The sequence below is a fragment of the Triturus cristatus genome, chromosome 1_2, assembly GCF_964204655.1.
Source record: "Triturus cristatus chromosome 1_2, aTriCri1.1, whole genome shotgun sequence".
Lineage (NCBI taxonomy): Eukaryota > Metazoa > Chordata > Amphibia > Caudata > Salamandridae > Triturus > Triturus cristatus.
Window position 1 is genome coordinate 855,448,970 of NC_140580.1, and position 22,295 is coordinate 855,471,264.

Here is a 22,295-nt window from a genome sequence, read left to right on the forward strand (position 1 = left end):
CCACCCCTCTAGCTGGGTGCATTACGCCTATGGTGTGGGCACAGGAGCAGGAGCCCTGTGCCCCAACAGTACCCGGGTCCATTCCTGGGCACTGTAAGTGCAGTGCTGTCATTTAAGAGTGCATGGTGCTGAGAGCTTGTCAAACACGAGCTCCACAGCACCATATTGGCAACATTGAAGCCTGGGAAGTTTGGTATCAAACTTCTCAGCACATTGAACCCACACTGATGCCAGTGTAGGATTTAATGTACTAAGCACCCCAGAGGGCATCTTAGAGATGCCCCCTTACAGCTAACTTACAATCCACGTCTGCTCTGAGGCTGCCCAGGCTGCCACACAGCAGACACGTTGCTGGACCCCTGGGTGGGAGAGCCCCTGCTCTCCCGGGCCTGCAACAATGCACATCCTGGGTGAGGTGAGAAATCTCCTCCCCCAGGATGAGCAAAGGGAAGCTTCAAAGGCAGGCCGCCATTTGGAGTTTCCCCAGGCCACTGCAACCCCCCACTCTGGCGGGAAGCTTGGCCGGAAACCCCATACAAGGACAGGGGATGTGCCAGCCTGCCCACCCCACCCCTCAGGTGGGGGAGGCGAGGTGAAGCACATCTCCGGGCTCTCGCCATCTTGAAGATGGGAGGCCCTACCCTATCAGGATTAGGCTACTTCCCCCCTCCCACAGGAGAGAGGCAGGATAGGGGGTGTACCCACCCCAGGACAGGGACCCATTGGTCCCTGGCCTTCACCTACCTGTAACGCCCCTAAATCTAGTATTTAGGGGCCCCCTGAACCTTCCTTCCTTCCTTAGATTCCAGATAGAAAACTACAAGAAGAGCAAGAAGAACAAGGACCTGCCCTGCAGCTGCTAAAAAGAGAAGAAGACACCAACTGCTTTGGCCCCAGCCCTACCGGCCTGTCGACTCTCGAACCTGCACCAGCGCGGCATCTCTCGTGGCCAGCAACCTCACCAACCCCGGAGGACCTGGCTACCTTTTAGCTCTAAGCCCCTGGGACTCCCACGAGTAGAGGCTCTACTCAAGAAACCTATTTGCTATCCCTGGCACCAGCCCGGGACCGCGGACCCAACACACTCTGCACCAGCCAAGCCTGGCCAGTGCTGGAGTGGACAAAGACCCTGAGGACGACCCCACGGCGACTGTGACCCAGAGTCCGGCACCCAAGGACCCCCCTCGACATCCCGGAAGAAGCCTGCAGCCTCAGAACCAAGTGCCACCCCAGCCGCGATCAACCAGAGGGTAAGATTCCCGACGTCAAAAGGCACCCCTGCACCCGGCGCCCTGCGGCCCCCTGTGCCCAATCCTGGGGTACCCACCTAACCTACAACTACCCAACTTACCTCTCGAAGTGGTGGTGGCACCTGAAACATCCTCGTCCCCGAGCCTGCAGCCTTTTTCCAAACCGGAACATTCCCATTGATTTCCATTGAGCGCCCGAAGGCTCAAAAGCACCCTGCACCCAGCCGCCCGAGTGGCCCTGGCAGTGCCCTCTCTACACTAACCTACTTCCCCACTTGCCCTGAGTAAGTGACCAGGAGCCCAGCTCCCACAGCCGCGTGGCTTGCCAGACAGCAGCCACCAACCAAGGCCCCCCTATCCCTCATAGGATAACATTGGGCCTAACTCTCTCTGCACCCGGCCGTTCTGAAACCGCTGAGGGTGAACCAACTGTACCTACCTGACACTGGGGGACCCCTGAGTCCATGCCCGGAATTTCAACTCTGCCAGTCGAGTACTTACCCTTAAACCGCTAACTTCATTTTCCTCATAGGGTAACATTGACTGGCTTTTTCTTCAAAAATGTGTGAACTTTTCAAAACTGCAAAAATTCACCAAAAATCAGCCAAGTGACAAAAACGAATTTACTCACCTGCTCCCAGGTGAGCTCCCAGTGCTGGATCTTGGTGCCCAGCCCTGACCCTGAAAAGTGTTCTCAACTATGCTTATCTCTAACTCATTTTTCTCCCATAGGAAACCATTGTCTGCTTTTCTGTGAAATTTCTTCTAAGTGTCTATTTTTGCAAATTTGAAATATTCTTTTAAAATCGTACCATTTCTGCAAACGAAATTACTTACCTGCTTTTGATAAGGACCCCAGTCCTGGGTCTAGGCACCCAGTCCTGGATTACTAAAGTAACGATAAAGTACTCTACCTGCAATGTGAATTTCTTGCCATAGAGATCCATTGAATGTTTTCTTTGAAATATTTTCTAAGTGCTAACTTTTGAAATAGCTAAATATTATTTAAAAATCATTACAGTTATTAAGTCGACTTTCATCACTTGATTCTGAATACTGACCCAAGGCTGGTTCTAGGAGCCAGACCTGGAATTCCAAAAGTAATCTGAAAAGTAATTTATTACAAATAACCTGAATTTACCATTGAGCTCAATGCATTGTTATGTTTAGGAAATAGGATTGTTTATTGCAACCAACTGTGACTGTTTACACACATTTATTGCTTAAGACAAAAGTATTTATATTCAACCTCTCATTCTGAGAAAGTATATTTTTACCCCCTTTGTGGTTCTAAAAATAAAACAAGCATATATTTTATATATACAAACCATTGGCCTGGAGTTCAGTTATTGAGTGTGTGAAACCATTTGCTGACTGAGTGTGTACAATAAATGCTTTACACTGTCCTCTGGTACTGCCTTACTGCTCGACCAAGATACCACTTTTGAGAGTAAGGTCATACCTAACTTTGACCTCCATCAGCCTCTGGGGGACTGTGGACTCTGTACACCCTGTACCTATTAGGGAACAGTATATACAGAGCCACTTTCTCACAAAGATCACACCAGAAAGTCCTGGAGAACAGAACGGCCAAAGATGCCGTCTCTCCGGACTTGGCTGTCCAGGCAATAGTGCTTGGCAAACGTGTGCAGTGAAGCCCACGTCGCCGCCTGACAGATGTCCCAAAGGGAACTCCCCGGCCCAGGGTAGTAGTAGCCGCTGTGGCCCGGGTGGAATGGGTCCTCAACCCAACAGGCGGGTCCTTTTTTTGCCAAGGAGTAACAAAGTGTGTAAAAAGAGACAAGGGCACCCGAAGGAATAGGACAGGGACCTCGGGAACTAGTATTTTACAGGAAACAGTGGTCCCTGAAAGCAAAAAGAGTTTAGTGGTACAATGAATATAGCCTCAATCGGTTCTATATTACAGCCAGTGCCCAGCCGGACAAAGGCAACTTTAATATACAAAATTTAGTAATAATAAGCAAACAGATGTAAGTTAAATCTCAGTGGGATACAAGCCTGTATCCTACAACTTACATATAGCATGGAAAATAAAGTTCGAAAAAATCTTTAGGCAATTTACAAGGATGTTTCAAGCAGTAAATACTTCAAGTAGTGAAACATCTGATACATATAAGGTCACCTTCAGAGTAAATTACATACAGTATATATAATGTGTAAGGTGGACAACTGTGTCGACGGCATTTCGATCCTTATCAGGGGGATATCGGATCATCATCAGAACTAATTAAATAAAATTGCCCGTATAAAAATGCCTCAAGGGTTCATAGAGTGTGAATAAAAGCATCAGGGGCACGAGGCGATCTGTAGAATCCCAGGTGTCGAATGTCAAACTCAGGGGGATTTAAGCTGCGACGAGATTGGGTGGTGAACACGGCATCAGGGACACGGAAGGAAATAAGATAGGTCCCAGGTGTTGCGTTTCAGGCTCGAGGGAATATAATGGGCGGCGACTTAGAAAATCCGGAGAGGAGTTTGGACCACAGTAGGGAATCCTCCTCGTGGGTTCGGGAGAGTAAAGTTCCGTGGCTGCATCTGCTGTAGAATGTTTGGATGTACTACGGGAAGTGAAGGGAACATAAGACGCGATAGGCGGAGGGTCACGTGGTCGGCAGATTGGAACGGGGGCCAATGGGAACTATTGAAATGAAAGGAGTAACAAAGTTTAATACACAACACGACCCACCGTGAGATGGTCCGTTTGTGTACCGCTTTCCCCTTCTTAGCTCCTACGTATCCAACAAAATGTTGGTCGTCCACCCAGAATGGTTTGGTGCGGTCCAAATAAAAGGACAGCGCCCGTTTTAGGTCCAGACGGTGGAGCCTCTCTTCCTCTTTTGAAGGATGCGGAAAGAAGGTGGGCAACGTGACAGATTGCCCGAGGTGAAAGGGGGTCACCACTTTCGGTAGAAAAGAAGGATGAGGCCGGAGGACAACATTGTCCGGATGAACAGAAAGAAAGGGAGGCTTAGATGACAGAACCTGGAGCTCACTCACCCGTCTAGCCGAGGTGATAGCTACCAGGAAACCAGTTTTCAGGGTCAGAAGACGAATGGGACAATTGTGAAGAGGCTCAAAAGGAGTGCACATCAGAAAAGTCAGAACAAGATTCAAGTCCCACTGAGGCATTACGAAGGGGACAGGAGGGAACATGTGAGTAATGCCTTTGAGAAAACGGGAAACAACAGGGGACTTGAAAAGAGAAGGCTGATCAGGAAGCCGTAAGAAGGCAGAGATTGCAGCAAGATAACCTTTCAAGGTGCCCAAAGCAGAGCCCTGCTGGGCCAAAGAAAGAAGAAAGAGTAGAACCTCAGAAAGAGGGGCGGAAAGGGGATCCACAGCCTTTGCTGTGCACCATGCCACAAATTTGTTCCACCGGCAGGCGTATACCGTCTTTGTGGAGGGACGCCTGGCTACCAGAATGACATCACAGACTTCAGGAGGCAAGTCAAATGGCATCAACTGCCGCCGCTCAATCTCCACGCATGGAGGTGGAGGCTGGACAGGTTCGGGTGGAGGACCGTCCCCCTGCTGCTGCGACAGAAGGTCCTCCTGAAGAGGCAGTCGTATCGGGGGATCAATTGACATACTGAGTAGCTCGGGATACCAGAACCTTCGTGCCCAATCCGGTGCCACAAGGTTGACTTTGGCCCGGTCGCGCCTGATCTTCTTCAGCACTCTGGGCAGAAGTGGTATAGGCGGAAAGGCGTACAACAGACCGCAACTCCACACGCGACGAAAAGCGTCTCCGAACGAGTGCTGCCTTGGAAATTCCAACGCGCAGAACTGCTGACATTGCGAGTTCTCTTCGGTGGCGAATAGATCTAACCAAGGCTCTCCCTACTGCAGAAAGAGACCTTGCGCCACGTCCGAGTTCAGACGCCATTCGTGATCCATCATGCACCAGCGGCTGAGTTTGTCTGCTCTGGCGTTCAGAGAGCCCGCTAGATGTTGAACCACCAGGGTGATGCCCTGGTGTTCCAGCCATGTCCAGAGGCGCAGAGCCTCCTGACAAAGGTTCCACGACCCCACCCCGCCCTGTTTGTTGCAATACCACATGGCGGTGGTGTTGTCCGTGAACACCTGCACGACACTTCCCCGGACAGAGGGAAGGAAGGCTTTCAGTGCAAGCCGGATCGCTCTCAGCTCCAAAAGGTTGATGTGGAGTTGAGTCTCCGCCGGAGACCAGAGTCCTCTGATCTCCGCCTCTCCCATGTGGCCCCCCCCATCCCAGGAGGGACAAGTCCGTCACTACTACGTGCTCCGGTTGGGGTAGGGAGAGGCATCTGCCGCTGACCCAATGGCGGTCCGTGAGCCAAAACTGCAACTGTTTCACAGTGCCCTCCGAGATCAAGACATGGTCGGACAGGTTGCCTCGATGCTGGGACCACTGAAACTTCAGGCCCCCAGCAGAGCCCGCATTCGCCACCTGGCGTAATGCACCAACAGGATGCAGGAGGCCATCAGCCCCAGAAGCCGCAGCACCAACCTGACCGAAACCCATGATAGAGGCCGAAAGATGGGAATCAGAGCCTGAATATGCCGGACCCGCTGTTCCAGAGGAAAAGGCCGGAACTGCGCCGAATCGAGAACCGCTCCGATGAAGAGGAGCTTCTGGGAGGGGCTCAGGTGTGACTTCGGCACGTTGATGGAGAACCCCAGCAAATGCAGGAGGTCGGCCGTAGTCTGGAGGTGGGAGACTACTGCCTGGGGCGAGCCCGCCTTCAACAGCCAGTCGTCGAGATAGGGGAAGACTGGAACCCCCAATCTGCGCAGATGAGCTGCAACCACCGCCATCACTTTCGTGAACACCCGAGGGGCACTGGTGAGGCCGAAGGGGAGCACGGTGAACTGAAAGTGCTCCTGACCCACCGTGAACCGCAGGTAACGCCGGTGGGCTGGCAGGACGGAGATGCGAAAATAGGCGTCCTGCAAGTCCAACGCTACCATCCAGTCTCCAGGGTCGAGGGCAGCCAGTACCTGAGCTAAAGTTAGCATCTTGAACCGTTCCTTCCGGAGGAAGGTGTTGACGCTCCTGAGGTCCAAGATAGGGCGTAGGCCCCCTTTGCCCTTCTTGGGAACCAGAAAGTAGTGGGAATAGCAACCACGGCCTACTTCTGGACCAGGAACGCGCTCGACGGCCTCTTTGGCCAAGAGGGCCGTAACTTCCTCCCGCAGAAGATGCAAGTGATCCTCCGATATACGGTGGCACTGCGGTGGCATGGCTGGAGAGGTCGTCTCGAAGGGGAGGGAGTAGCCCCTTCGGATGATTTGCAGCACCCACCTGTCCAAAGTGATGGAGCGCCAGTGGAGCAGGTGATGGCGAACTCTGCCACCCACTGGCATGGAATGGGCCTGAAAGCTCGGACTAGGAGGGCTTTGAGGCGGATGCTGCCGGGGTGGATGTGGACTGACCACGTTGTCCTCTAGAACCGCCATGGCGGAACCCACGTCCGCGACCGGGTGCAGGTTGGTTCTGCGGCCGGTGGATAGGCGGACGTGAGGAGGCGCCCCTTCCTTGGCCACGAAAGGGGCGAAAGGCGGAAGTGTGCGGCCGTGGGGCCGAGAGACCCAAGGACGTGGCCGTAGCCCGGGAGTCCTTAAAACGAGCCAGCGCACTATCCGCCTTCTCACCAAAAAGGCGAGCGCCATCAAAGGGCATATCCATGAGGGTACTCTGGACATCCCCCGAAAAAGACGTGGACCTCAGCCAGGCGTGGCGCCGGAGCGCCACCGTGGTGGAAATCGCCCTACCCAGCGAGTCCGTGGTGTCAAGTTCACACCGTATGGCATGTCGCGCTGCATCTCGCCCGTCAGCAAGTGCCTGGGAGAGACGTGTCCGGGCCTCCTCCGGACACAGTGGCAGTACGTCCTCCACCGCATCCCACAGAGAGTGGGAGAATCGGTCCAAGAGGCAAGCGGTGTTCAAAGACCGCAGGCCCAAACTCAGGGATGAGAACAGTTTCTTTCCGAACTGTTCCAGCCTCTTGGATTCCCGATCCGAAGGAGCGGACGGGAAGGAGGATTGGGAAGTGGAGGCCTGGATAACCAGGCTCTCGGGGGTGGGGTGTTGGGACAGGAAACTGGGGTCGCCCGGAGCAGGGCGGTGGCGCCGGGCCACGTTCCGATCCACAGGAGGAACTGTGGAGGGCTTGGACCAAGTGCCCTGCAGAACGTCGACGAGGGCCTCATTGAACTGCAGCAGAGGCTCTGTGGAGCTTGCTGACGGTTGAAGCACCTCTGAGAGGATATTAGTCCTCACGGCCACAGCAGGCAACTCGAGCCCCAGGACTTCAGCCGCCTGGCGCAGCACCACTGAAAAAGCTGCACCATCCGAAGCCACAGTCGGAGGAGAGATGAAGTCAGCGTCCGGCGAAGTGTCCAGACCACTGGCATCCCCCAGTTCGTCTGCCCAGTCCTGTGAAAGTTGACCCTGGAGGGCAATAGGGTCCTCAGACCCCTCCCAGTCGCCCCCGTCATCCGATTCCTGAAAAACAGGAGGAACGATCGGAGCCGGACGGAAGATGAAACGGTCATCCATCGGCGTTGGGTGCGGCGCTGTTCCGGCGTCGGGTCCGGACAGGGGCTAAACCGGGGAACGGCGTCGTCTGGTGACGGCGCCGGAGGTGGAACCGGTGTCGGCAGAGGAGGCGTCGTGAGGTCGACCGGCGCCGACAGAGATCCAGGCCTGGATCTCTCGGGGACCTGCGGCGTCGGGACCGAAGTCGTCGACGGCGCCGGGGCCGGAGCCGCAGGCACGCGAGGTTGCCCAGTCGAGCCCGCGGGGCCCGAAGGCGCACCGGCAGGCGTCAACGGCGGAGCCAGGCCCCTCATGGCCGAGAGGAAGGCAGTGACCTCCGCCGGAGTCGCGTCAGTCCCAGGGACTGGCGGGTATGGAGACGGACGCGGCTCCACCGGAGGGGTGGGACCACCCTGACCCTCAGCCGAGTCGCGCGACCGGCGAGGGGAGTCCGAAGAGCGGTGTCGCCTCTTGGACTTCTTTGATCGCTTCGACTTACCCGAAGACTTCGAGCCCGACGAGCGATGAAGGTGACTGCGGCCCCGCGACCGGTCCTTGGACCTCCTTCTGGACCGGGACCGTGAGCAGCGCAGAGCCTAGCCTTCGAGGTCAGGGCCTGACAATCGGGGCACGAGTCCGCGTCGTGGTCGGCCCCCAGGCAGTAAAGGCACCGGCGATGGTGATCAGTCACCGACATCAGGCTATGACAGGCGTCACAGGCCTCAAATCAGGCATCCTACCGGCACCAGAGTCGAGTCGACAAAAGACCAAAAAGAGTCAAAAAGTTTAGTCAAACATTCACTAAGGGGTAAAGCTCTTCCAGGATCGGCGCTGTCTGGCGCGGAAAAAAGAACTGACGTCAGCGCGCGAGGGCGGCGTCTAAGTACTCAGACGACGTCATTCCGACGCACGATGCCGACGACGGACGCGGAGCCGCAGACGACGCCTAGCGATGCGCAAGGGGTATTGCTGGCGAAAAATCTATCCGGATCCAGCCTGACGATATTCTAAGGTGAGGAATCTAACTAACGTGTTTCTTTCAGATCAAATATTCTTAGGTTAAGTTATGCAATTATAGACCATGTGTGGATCATGGCACGCTGGCAAGATTCAGATGGTTTCTGGTAAACCTCAGTGTCAGACATTCAAGGGTTGTTTTGACAAGGATAAAGTTCCAGCTATCACTTCAGCATTAAGAAACAAACCAGAAGCACAAAGCTTTAAATACAATGCCATCTACATCGCTTAGGTACATTGTGTCTCACCTGACAACTACCATCCTCCTTTGCTCCACAGTCACAAAAGAAAGAGCCATATTTTGCATATGAAATCTCATGATCCTTGTGACAGACTTTTGCACAAACTGTACAGACTCCAACACCATCGACCATCTTGCATGTGTGGCAGTGATACCTGAGAATGAAAGAATATATAGAAAACTCTAGCAGAGGGCAGTAACAGCAGGAAAATAGAAAACAAAAGACATCCAATCAGGGCTGCAAAGTCATGTCATGAAAACCGAATTGGAGCGACTGCTTAAATGACACACCTAATCAAGGACTATCATTCTGTTTACCCACATCCATGAAACTACTGAATCACCTCAAACAAACCTTACTGCCACCCAGCAGAGGCATTGTCCCGCCCACTTGTATTCTCCTCATAGTAATTTTTCTGTATACTCTTCTCATGAGACCATACTCATAATACAGCCTGGTAAATACGGTCTTTCCTATGACCAGATTTTCTATCTACCCAGATATGCTTTTCCCCCCCAAGAGCCAATTCAACCATTAAAAGCATCTCAATAACCAAATCATTCTTTGAATGCCCTAAGAAAATAACTACTGATAATTTCAGGCTAGGTAAGGATTTGATAATGATAAAAGCTTGAGAGCTTCTCTCTTCTTGCTTTCATTCTGATGCAAATGTCCCTAAGAAACTAGTTACTTGCATCTAACAATAGTTTTGCAGCGTCGCTCTTCTAAACTCACATACTAACCGTATATCTCACCATCTAGTGGTTTGAGTCGGAAAGTGCAATTTATAAAAACTTTTTTTTAAAGGGTGTGTGTGTGAAACCAGATCCTTTTGGTTTGGGCTACACACCCCTTTCTGTAATTGCATGCTCTCAGATTATTTTTCATGCCTTGTGCTGATGCCCAATGTTATGCATGGGGGATGGGGAGTCTCCGGTTGGTGGCTGCTGATGAGCAGGCCACTTGGTTGTGGGAGCAAAGCTCCTGAACTTTAGCTCAGGGCAAATGGGGAAACAAAGTAGCACTAAAGGTGCACCCTCAGCAGTACTTGGGAGGCCGGGTGCAGGGTGCTGTTTCGATGTCGGGCGCCCTGTTATCAATGAGGAACCTCTGGTTTGCAAAGGCACTGCAGGCTCGGGAAGAAGGTCTTCTGGGTGTGACCACCACTTCGAGAGCTAAGTTGGGATGTTGGGGGTGGGTTAAGCACCATCGGTTTGGCCACCCAAGGCTGTGGGGCGTCTGGTGCAGGGGTGCCTTTTAGGGTCAGATCTTCTTACCAGCTCCTGGTCGCGGTTGGGGGGGGACCTTACGGACTTCAGCTGACGCCTGCAGCCTGAGGTTTGAGGCAGGACAGGGGTCGCTGGATATTGGGTCAGGATCACTGGGGAGACCTCGTTGTGGTGTTTGCCCACTCGAACTCGGGCCATGGACGGCGGGTGCAGATTTGCAGTGTCCGGCCGGAGCCAGAGGTTGGAGATGAACGAATCCGGTGTTCACAGAAGACATAGTCTTTGGGGTTGAAGGCAGGCAGGTCCTCTGGGGATTTTAAGGTTGCTGGCTGCAGAGCACACAAGGATTTCGCAGGAGCAAGTTCGAGGTGGAGACAGGTCGGTAGGGCTGGGGGCTAGTCAGTGGGCATCTTCCTCTTGTTAGCTTCAGCACGGCTGTTCGGTCCTTCTATTCTTGTAGTTTATTCTGGTCTGAGAAGGAGGCTTGGCACATAGTCCCAGGATGTGCATTGTTTCAGGCCCCCCGAGAGCAGCAAGCTCTCGACCCAGGGGTCCAGAAACAGGTCTGGTGGTGGCAGCTGAAAGCAGCCCCTCAGCCTGGACACTAGTGGTTGGTTAGTTTTGAGGGGGCATCTATTAAATATACTTTTAATGGCAGCACTGCACTCACAATGTCTAAGAATGGACTTAGACACTGTAGGGATACAGGGCTCATGCACCTCTACCCTCCCCACTGGTATAGTGCACCCAGCTAGAGGGGTGACTGATCTATGCCAGGGCAGTGGGTTGTAGGCATGACCACAGGGATGTGTGCCATGTCAACTCTTCACTTTGTTCTGCACCACAACACGCAGCCTGCAAAGAGAGTGTGAGTGTGAAGGTACAGGACCTCTAAGGGTGGCACAATAAGTGCTGCATCCCTTAGAGGGCTTATCTGGTCACAGCGCCCCGGGTACCTGTGGTACCATTTACCAGGGGCTGATCTATGGCCACACATGCCAATTGGGTTTAGGCTTCAATGCAGTTTTAGGGAAAGAACATAGCCCCTGGGTACCACGTTAGCAGGAGCCCAGGGCACACTCAAAGCACATCAGTATTTCAGTAAAAAGTGGGGGCAACCATGCAGAGGGAGGGCACTTTCTCACACCTTGTGATTGGGGACACATGTTGAATAAGCATAATTTAATTTCTATGTATTTATTTTGCTGAAAGTGCAGGGTCACTTGCTGACCTATATATATATATATATATATATATATATTACCTACTGGCGGTCGCCAGTAGGTAGTTATAGTTAGGACCCTGTTTCCATAGGAAAACCGCAACATTCTATTTTGAATAACTTTGGCGCCGGTCGACGAATCCTCGCGAAATTTTCAAAATAGGTGGGGCGCTACGCTCCGCTCCTACCCTGAAAGTCTCGGGGGGATTCGTCAAGCGGGGGCTGAGATAAAAGGGGGGTCCCAAAACGCGTTTTTCCCATGCATTTTTCCATAGGACCTTTAGACACAGCTACAGCCCGAACGGCTGAACAGAGTTCCTTGAAATTTGGCAGAGAGGTAGTCTACAGGTCAAGGAAGTGCCTTTTGTAGGTTTGGTGTAAATCTGTTCAGTAGATTCTGAGAAAATAGCCTTTAAATCAATATATATATATATATCTGAGCCAGCTTACGGTGCGCTTACGGTGCGCTTACCGTACGCGTACGGTGACGTGCGCAAGCGCGATTCTGATTGGCTGTTCGATCTAAGTAAACATTCGAATCGGTCGAAACCAGGAAGCTGCGGCCGCCATTTTCTCTCTCGCACTCCGAGGGGGGCAGCAAAAACAAAGACCAAAAACATCTAACGGGCCATTATATTCAGTTCTTAACCACCCTGCATCGATATAGGTGTCCCCAAACCACCCCCAAGGCCAAAAAAACAATTTTATTTTTTTTCGCAAAATCGCTGATTACGCTTACCGTACGCGTACGGTAAAAATTATTAAAAAAAAAAAAATTATCCACACTATCCCCACCCCGTGTGCAAATGGTGCCCGAAGGGCACCATTTGTGCATTGCATATGTAACATATCAAGGAAAGTACAAATGAATAACTTTCACAACGAAGCGCATAATATGTCCCCCATGTGCGCACGGTGCGCGAAGCGCATCGTGCGTACATGGTCCATCCCGCGTAACGTGGGCACGCGGTGCGCGCAGCGCACCGCGTGACCACCGTGCGTGCACGGCACTAGCTGCGTAAAGTGGGCACGCGGTGCGCGCACGGAACGAACTGCGTTAACTGGGCGCGCACGCCACGAATGGCGTAAAGTAACTTAGCATTTAAAAAACCTTGCAAATTCACTGAAAAAACCATAGGTTTCACACACGTTATAGTTAGGAATTAGCATTTAAAAAACCTTGCAAATTCACTGAAAAAACCATAGGTTTCACACAAGTTATAGTTAGCTGTACATTTCACTCGTAAAAAACCAATGAAATTCCCCCGTTATAGTTAGTGCAGGCAACTATAACTCACGCGACCGCAATCCTCTGCTGATGACATATGTGTCTTTATGAAAAAAAAATATTTGTAATATATGTATAGCTAAAATTTAATGGAAGAAGACATGGGCAAATAAGTGTCTAAATACAGTATTCGCATCAGCAGAGGATTGCGGTCGCGTGAGTTATAGTTGCCTGCACTAACTATAACGGGGGAATTTCATTGGTTTTTTACGAGTGAAATGTACAGCTAACTATAACTTGTGTGAAACCTATGGTTTTTTCAGTGAATATATATATATATATATATATATATATATACACATATACACACACACACACACACACACGCATATATACACAGACACGCAGACACTAGTATCAACAGACATACATATACACACACATATACAGACACACACACACACACATACATACACATTTATACACAAACACATATATATATATATATATACATATACACATACATACACACACACACACACACATACATATATATATTTCAAATGCGATGTGACACCCCGGCCTTTAAGGTAGGGCCTGTTTGGGTGTGTCAATCCCCATCTATTTCAAAGGAAAAACACGCATGGCAACGTGAAGACAGGCCCACCAACCAATCTTTGATAGTTCTTTAATAGTGGCAATGCATGCAGCATAACGCATTTCGACTTCACACAAGTCTTATTCATATTCCAAACAAGAGTGGTCATCTACTTGGTATTTTAAAGTCAAAACCATTGCCAGTGAAAAAGGACATATGATGCAGTGAAATACATGAAACATATATACACACATACTACTGGTGGTTGCCAGTAGGTAGTTATAGTTATTGTAGGAAGCTGGCTCTGTATATACTATACCAAAGTGAGATATAGTGTGCACAGAGTCCAGTGGAACCCCAAAGGTAGGCAGAGGTAAAAGTAGATAGCACCTTACTCTCTATTTGTGGTAGTGTGGGCGAGCAGTAAGGCTGTTTCAGAGGGTAGTATTAAGCATTTGTTGTACACACGCAATCAGCACATGATTGTACACACTCAAAGACAACTTCAGACCAATTGGTTTTGTAGAAAAACATTCTTTTAGTTCTTTTTATTTCCTAGAATCAAGCAAGCCTGGTACAGGTAAGTGATTTATTCTTTGCAGTAATGCAGTTTTGAATTGCAGTTGTGTATGTATACTTTTGTTTTGTTACAGTAGAAATACTGGTAATGCAATACTTTGGAATATTGTACATATACTTTGTAATGACATTTCAATAGCAGGTCATCTAAATTACTTTGCAGATTACTTTTCTTACACAGTACAGTATACCTGGATACTGCACTGGGGCATTTCCTGTAAACAGGTAACTAAAAGCGTTTTCGTTATTTGGATACAGTTCTAGAGATTTTCATGGATTTTCCAATTCCACACTTAGAAACTTTTCCATTGAAAACAGTCAATATTATCCTATGGGAGAAAGGAAATCAATCAATCAAAGCATTTATATAGCGCACTACTCACCCAGAGGGTCTCAAGGCGCTGGGGGAGGGGGGTCCGCTACTGCTCGAACAGCCAGGTCTTGAGTTGCTTCCTGAAGGCGAGGTGGTCCTGGGTCAGGCGGAGGTGGGTCGGGGGGGGGAGTTCCATGTCTTGGCGGCGAGGTAGGAGAAGGACCGTCCCCCTGTGGTGGCTCTTCGGATGCGGGGGACGGCGGCGAGGGCGTGGCCAGTCGATCGAAGCTGGCGTTTGGGAGCGTAGTAGTTGAGGCGGCTGTTGAGGTATCCTGGGCCTTGGTTGTGTAGGGCTTTGTGTGCGTGGGTGAGGAGTCGGAAGGTGATTCTCTTGTTGACCGGGAGCCAGTGCAGGTCTCTCAGGTGTCCGGAGATGTGGCTGCGACGGGGGATGTCCAGGATGAGTCGTGCTGAGGCGTTCTGGATCCGCTGGAGTCTCTTCTGGAGTTTGGCGGTGGTTCCGGCGTAGAGGGAGTTGCCGTAGTCCAGACGGCTGGTGACGAGGGCCTGGGTGACCGTCTTCCTGGTCTCGGTGGGGATCCACCGGAAAATCTTACGTAGCATGCGCAGGATGTTGAAGCACGACGAGGAGACGGCGTTGACTTGTCTGGTCATGGAGAGGGAGGAGTCCAGGATGAAGCCCAGGTTGCGTGCGTGGTCTGTTGGTTTGGGTGCGCTGCCTAGGGCGGGGGACCACCAGGAGTCATCCCAGGCGGAGGGTGAGGATCCCAGGATGAGGACTTCCGTCTTGTCCGAGTTCAGTTTCAGGCGGCTGTTCTTCATCCATTCGGCTACCTCTTTCATCTCTTCGTGAAGGTTGGCTCTGGCGGTGGCGGGGTCGTTAGTGAGGGAGAGAATCAGCTGGGTGTCGTCAGCGTAGGAGATGATGTTGAGGTTGTGCTGGCGTGCGATGTCTGCGAAGGGGGCTCATGTAGAAAATGCTACTTACCAGTATGCATCTGTTCTTGGCATATAGAGCTGCAGATGGAGCCTGGGAGCCTCGCGGCCTACCCGCCATACCCGGGTCCGTCAACGACTCCCGAACAGGTGCAAGAATTCCTTGCTACCATGGACCGCCTTTTTAGGCCTTCGGGACCCGCGGTCCTGTGTCCAGAACCTGATGGCCCGAAGGCTCCGGCCCAGGTGCCACGAGGTGCGGCGTTGCCGGCTCCGGCGCCGCCTTCGGCTCCACCCTCGGCGCCACACTGGGTGCCATTTATTCCTCTCTTGCCCCGGTTCCAGGACCATTTTGTTCCGACCTGGGATCCACATTGGGAGACTGCGCCGGTCCGACCCCGGCCGGCACCGAGAACGGCGCTGTTCCTGACACCATCCGTCCAGTCTCCAGCTTTGCCGCCGCAACCAGCCCCATCTACACCAGAGGCGGACGAAGACTGGGAAGGGTCCGAGGACCCTCTTGCCCGGCAATGTGCCTCCGAGCAGGATTGGGGGGACGACTTGGAGGAGGCAGGCGACTTCGATGTCTCTTCTGACCCGGGGTTCGCTTCCCCCGTCTACAATAGAGGAAGGTGCCTCTTACACGATGGTCCTCTGTCGGGCGACTGAGGCTCTTAATCTTGACCTCCCCACAGTGGCCCTAGAGACCAACCTCACCGAGGTGCTTCTGACGGTGACTACTTAGTCTGAGCCGTTGCTTCCCTTCAATGACGCCCTCACCGACGTCCTCTTGGGCACTTGGTTGAGGCCGGCCACGGGGGCCCCGGTGGATAAAAACGAAGCCAGGTGCCACCAACTGGCGCCCGGTGACCCCGCCTTTTTGACTACTCACCCTACGCCTGATCATTCAGGCCTCGACGTCACAGAGTGCTTTTCCTACGGCCCGACAGATAAAGACTCTAAACGGCTGGACCAGTTTGGGAAGCAGTTGTTCTCTTCGGCCAGCTTAGGGCTGCAGTCGATGAACACCCCCTGCTTGTTGGGCCGCTACTCCCACGCGGTGTGGGATGCAGTTGCTCAGGTGTTGCCACAGTGTCCCGAGGAGGTGCAGGCTGTCCTTTCTCAGGCAATTGCTGATGGTAGGGATGCGGCTAAGTTCACCATTCGGTGTGGGTTGGACACCGCTGACTCATTGGGCAGGGCGATTTCTACAACAGTGGCATTGCGACGTCATGCCTGGCTGCGTTCGACTGGGTTTTCACCCGATGTCCAAAGCTCGCTCATGGACATGCCCTTTGATGGCACCCGCCTGTTTGGCGACAAGGCTGACAGTGCCCTGGAGCGTTTTAAGGATTTGCGGGCTACGGCCAAGTCCTTGGGCCTTTCTACTAAGAGTTCGGCCTCTCTTGGTTTTCGTTCCTTTCGTGGCCAAGGTAGAGGCAGTCAGGCGTGCCCGTCGCCTAACCCTGTGCAGAACCAGCCCCAGCGCGGCCTGGGTCGCGGTTTCCACAAGGGTGGGTCGGGGAACCAGCGTGCAGGTCCGTCCACCTCCACCCCCGCTGCTTCCGCCTTCAAACCTTCTTAATCTCAGCTTCGGGGAGCACCCCACGCCAGTGGCTGGCAGGATCCGCCACCACCTCCCTCAGTGGCGCGAGATTACATCAGACAAATGGGTCCTGCAGATAATCTGCCATGGTTACCCCCTTTCCTTTCAGTCCTCCCCTTCTGCCATGCCACCTCGGTGCCACTGCATGTCGGAGGATCACTTGGCTCTTCTCCGACAGGAAGTCACGGCCCTCTTAGCTAGGGGGCCATCGAGTGCGTTGCTGGACCAGAGGAAGGGAGTGGTTGTTATTCCCACTACTTTCTGGTCCCCAAGAAGGACAAAGGGGGTCTGCATCCTATCTTGGACCTCCGGGACGTCAGTCGCTTCCTCCGGAAGGAGAAGTTCAAGATGCTGACACTGGCTCAGGTCTTAGCTGCCCTCGACCCTGGAGACTGGATGGTAGCGTTGTACTTGCAGGACGCATATTTTCACATTCCCGTCTAGCCGGCCCACCGGCGTTACCTGCGGTTCACGGTAGGCCAGGAGCATTTTCAGTTTGCCGTGCTCCCCATCGGCCTTGCCAGCACCCCTCGAGTGTTCACGAAAGTGATGGCGGTGGTTGCAGCTTATCTGCGCAGGTCGTGGGTGTCAGTCTTCCCCTAGCTCGACGACTGGTTGTTGAAGGCGGGCTCGCCCCAGGCAGTCGTCCCCCGCCTTCAGACTACGGCGACCTCCTGCATTTGCTGGGGTTCTCGATCAACGTGCCGAAGTCACACCTTGAGTCTCTCTCTGAAGCGCCCCTTCATCGGGGCGGTTCTGGGATCGACGCGGTTTCGGGTTTATCCTCCCGAGCAGCGAGTCTGGGATATTCAGGCTATGATTCCAACCTTTCAGCCTCTATCCCGGGTTTCAGTGAGGGTGACCCTCCGGCTCCTGGGTCTGATGGCCTCCTGCATCCTGTTAGTGCCACATGCCAGATGGCATATGCGGGCTCTGCAGTGGGACTTGAAGTTCCAGTGGGTGCAGCATCAGGGCAACCTGTCCGATCATGTCCAGATCTCGGAGGGCACTGCACGACAATTGCAGTGGTGGCTCTCGAATCGCGATTGGGTCAATGGCAGATCCATCTCCCTTCCCCAGCCAGAGCTAACAGTGGTGACGGATGCGTCCCTCCTCGGATGGGGGAGGCCACTTGGGAGAGGCAGAGATCAGAGAACTCTGGTCTCCAGCGGAGTTCCGGCCTCACATCAATCTGTTTGAGCTTCGGGCGATCCGACTGGTACTGAAGGCATTCCTTCCCTCTGTCCGGGGAAGTGTGGTGCTGGTGTTCACAGACAACACCACCGCCATATGGTATTGCAACAAACAGGGCGGGGTGGGGTCCTGAACCCTATGTCAGGAGGCTCTGCGCCTCTGGACATGGCTGGAACATCACGGCATTACCTTGGTGGTTCAACACCTGGCAGCCGCCGGTGCTTGATGGATCACGAATGGCGTCTGCACTCTGACGTGGCGCAAGGTCTCTTTCAGCAGTGGGGAGAGCCTTGGTTAGATCTATTCGCCACCGAAGAGAACGCGCAATGTCATCAGTTCTGCGCGTTGGAATTTCCAAGGCGGCACTCGCTCGGCGACGCTTTTCATCGCGAGTGGAGCTGCGGTCTGTTGTACGTCTTTCCGCCTATACCACTTCTGCCCAGAGTGCTGAAGATCCGTCGCGACCGGGCCCAAGTCATCCTTGTGGCTCCGGATTGGGCACGAAGATACTGGTATCCCGAGCTACTCAGCATGGCAATCGATCCCCCGATCCGTCTGCCTCTTCGGGAGGATCGTCTGTCGCAGCAGCAGGGGACAGTTCTCCACCCGAACCTGTCCAGCCTCCACCTCCATGAGTGGGGATTGAGCGGCAACAGTTGACAGCTTTCGATCTTCCTCCCTAAGTCTGTGATGTCATCTTAGCAGCCAGGCGTCCTTCCACTAAAACGGTATACGCCTGTCGGTGGAACAAACTTGTGGCATGGTGCACAGCGAAGGCTGTGGATCCCCTTTCTGCCCCTCTTTCGGAAGTTCTTCTGTTTCAGCTTTCCTTGGCCCGGCAGGGCTCTGCTCTGGGTACTATCAAAGGTTATCTTTCTGCCATCTCCGCCTTTCTCCAGCTTCCTGATCAGCCTTCTCTTTTTAAGTCTCCGGTTGTTAACCGTTTCCTTAAAGGCATTACGCACACGTTTCCTCCTGTGCCGTTCATGCCTCAATGGGACTTGAATCTCGTTTTGACCTATCTGATGTGCGCTCCTTTCGAGCCCCTTCATACCTGTCCTTTGCATCTTCTCACTCTCAAGACGGCTTTCATGGTAGCTATCACCTCTGCCAGAAGAGTGAATGAGCTCCAGGCTTTCTTCCATACCTCCTTTCCTTTCTGTTCATCCGGACAAGGTGGTTTTGAGGACCCGTCCTTCTTTCTTGCCAAAGGTTGTCACGCGCTTCCACATCGGGCAGACCATCACTTTGCCCACCTTCTTTCTGCCTCCGCATCCTTCAAGGGAGGAAGAGAGGCTCCATCGTCTGGACCCAAAACGTGCACTTGCGTTCTATCAAGCGTACACAGCAGTTCCGGGTGGATGACCAGCTCTTGGTTGGCTATGTGGGTGCCAAAAAAGGTCGGGCTGTGCACAAACGAACCATCTTGCGGTGGGTCGTTCTGTGCATCAAAGCATGCTACTCCTTGGCTAAGAAGGAGCCTCCTGTGGGGCTGCGTGCCCATTCTACGAGGGCAACTGCAGCCACTACTGCCTTGGGACGTGGCGTTCCCTTGCAGGACATTTGTCAGGCAGCTACGTGGGCCTCGCTGCACAAGTTTACTAAGCATTACTGCCTTAATAGTCAAGTCCGGAGAGATGGCTTCTTTGGCCGTTCTGTTCTCCGTGACTTTCTGGTGTGATTTGTTCGCAGACCCACCACCAGGGTTGGTATTGCTGGGGTATCTAGTCTAAGGTAAGGAATCTATCACTAACGTGTCTCTTTCAGATGCACAAGTTACTACTTGTGTGACGATATATCTGTAAGAGACATTAGTTAGTGATAGATTCCTTACCGCTCCACCCATCCTCCCCGTTCTGCGAACTGGTTACTAGGGTTAAGGTCATCCCTCTTAGGGCCCTAGTTTTCTGGCGTCATCTCGGCGCTTATGATGCCAGTGACGGACGAGGAGCCACACAACGCCACCTACTGATGCTCAGGGGTACTGCTAAGCGAAACTTTCCAGATCCAGTCTGACGCCTGGGGATATTCTGAGGTAAGGAATCTATCACTAACTAATGTCTCTTACAGATATATCGTTACACAAGTAGTAACTTGTGCGTTAGTACTATCTGTGGAACAGGCTCGAGGAAAGGCCGCCCCTTGGATAAGATTGTTGCGCTCCACCACTGCAGAGAGTGATGTGTGTGGCTGTCCACCAACACCAGATCTGAAAGTTGTCCGTAAGCCTGATTTCACTGATATCCCAGACATTCCTGTAAGGGACGCATCTAAAGTCTTGCATAAGGTACAATAAATATGCAAGATGCCATCATGCCAATGAGTTGCATGAACACTTTGGCTGGGCGAGAGTGTTGGGCTTGACATTTGTTGATGAGTGCTTGTATACTGGCTATCCTGGCTGGACTGGGATATGCTAGAGGTGTGGAAGTATTTATTGTGGCCCCTAGGTATTGATGTACATGAGAGGGTTGGAGTTGCGACTTGGTAACGTTAATTGTGAACCCCAAGTTGTGCAGTGGTTGGACGGTTTGATGAGTGTGTTCAACACACTGGTTGAATGATTTGGCTTTTATTAGCCAGTCGTCCAGATATGGGAAGACATGGATTTGTTGTCTTCTTAGGTGTGCTGCTACCACTGCAAGACATTTAGTAAATACTCTGGGAGCGGTGGTGACTCCGAATGGAAGGACTTTGAACTGATAGTGTTGTCAGTCCTCTACAAACCTTAGATACGTCCTGTGAGCAGGATGTATGGGAATGTGGAAGTAGGCGTCCTTGAGCTTTAGTGTGGCAAGGAAGTCTTGTTGTTGGGAGTAGTGTAAGTACTTGTTGGAGAGTGATCATGTGAAAATGATCTGAGCGTATGTACAGATTGAGGGGTCTGAGGTCGAGTATTGGCCTTAGGGTCCCGTCTGTGAGAAGTTGGTCTGATATATGATGTCACTAGTTCTAGTGTACACCTTGTATCAGTCCAAACAACCCTTATGGTGATTGGTTGTAAAGTCAACCTTATAGACCAGCTATCCTAGTGGTAGCATGGACAAGAGCCGTCTTAGGCTAAACTCTGTATGGCATGTGAAGCCAGCTGTTATACCATTTGCAACCCCTTGAATACCAAATGAAAGGACACCACAACAGATATATTATAAAAATAGAATGTATTTATTCTATTCAAAATACCCTCAGCACTCTTTATGAGATTCGAGGTAAGTACAACACAGTCTTATTTAAGCATACATAAGTCACACATGTAAGTAATACAGTTAGGGGACACGCAAACCATATACTAAGTAAGTGGTATAAGAACCACTGTCACAAACACAGGTTAGGCCTAGGCCATCGCTGGGCTACACTATTCTATCAGCTGCTAGGCAGTGGGAGGCCCACGGTATTCAGGTGCAGAGTGGAAACACTCACGCGTAATGCGTTAAAGTCGATAAAAATAGTGATGCATAGGAATTAAGAGTTTTAGGACACTTCGGAAGGAACTAGGAGTTAGAGACTTGGAAACTAGACACTAGGATAGTCAATACCCTTGTGAGCACCGGAGTACTCAAGTTACCTAGCCCACGGGCTGCGGGTGCATAGGTGTGAACTTGCGTTGGGTTTCGTCGTCGACTCTTATGGATGCCTGAAGAAAAGATGCTGACAGGCAGTCAGTGAAGAGTGTCCGGTGGATTCCAAGGATGGAATCAAGAAGGAGGATACCTGCAAGAAGAGGGGACAGAGTCTAGGTCACCAGCCAGGAGCCGGGAAGGAACCAGGAAGGAACCAGGCGATGTCGTGAAGATGCAGGTGAAGAGGTGAAGCTTGTCGCAGCAGCCATGGGTACCAGGAGACGTCGAGGACGACCAGAACCAGGAGGCGAGCTGTCCCACGAGGGCTCTTGCTGTTGGTGGCGTCGATGTCGAGTTTGGACCCAACAAGCCTTGGCAAACGCAACCCACGCAGAATGAAGGATTCGCTTCTGTTGCAGACCAGGAAGGCCTGAGGTGCTTCTCTTTTACAGGGAAGCAAGGGCCAGTCTGGAGGAGCCAAACCAGCGGTGAAAAGTGAAGGGTTCGTCGTCGCAGAGGTTACTAGCCAACGGGCAAGCAACCGGACAGACGCGTCAAGCAGGAAAATGCAGAAGGGCCCCACGCAGAACTCGTGGAGTGTGGAGGGCTGATCTTCGGTGCAGATGGTGCTCGGGGTTGGGGCTTCTCAATCCCCAGAGCACAACTTCGAGGATGCCTCAGAAGCTGCGCTGGAAGCAAGTAGCCAATTCTCCCAGGTAGCCGGTCCCACATCTCTCGTCGCCTCCACGGATCAGGGTC

General features: G+C 52.3%; 1 protein-coding gene across 14 annotated transcripts in view; it reads right to left on the reverse strand.

Annotated features, from left to right (window-relative positions):
• The window catches only part of UBR4 (ubiquitin protein ligase E3 component n-recognin 4), a 1,980,383-nt gene that overhangs the window by 1,215,635 nt on the left and 742,453 nt on the right, over positions 1-22,295 (reverse strand). For all 14 annotated transcript variants that reach the window (XM_085609056.1, XM_085609055.1, XM_085609054.1 and 11 more), the window contains exon 37: positions 9,057-9,204. In XM_085609056.1, the coding sequence (XP_085465182.1) occupies positions 9,057-9,204 (148 nt within the window). The remainder of the gene's footprint in view (positions 1-9,056; positions 9,205-22,295) is intronic.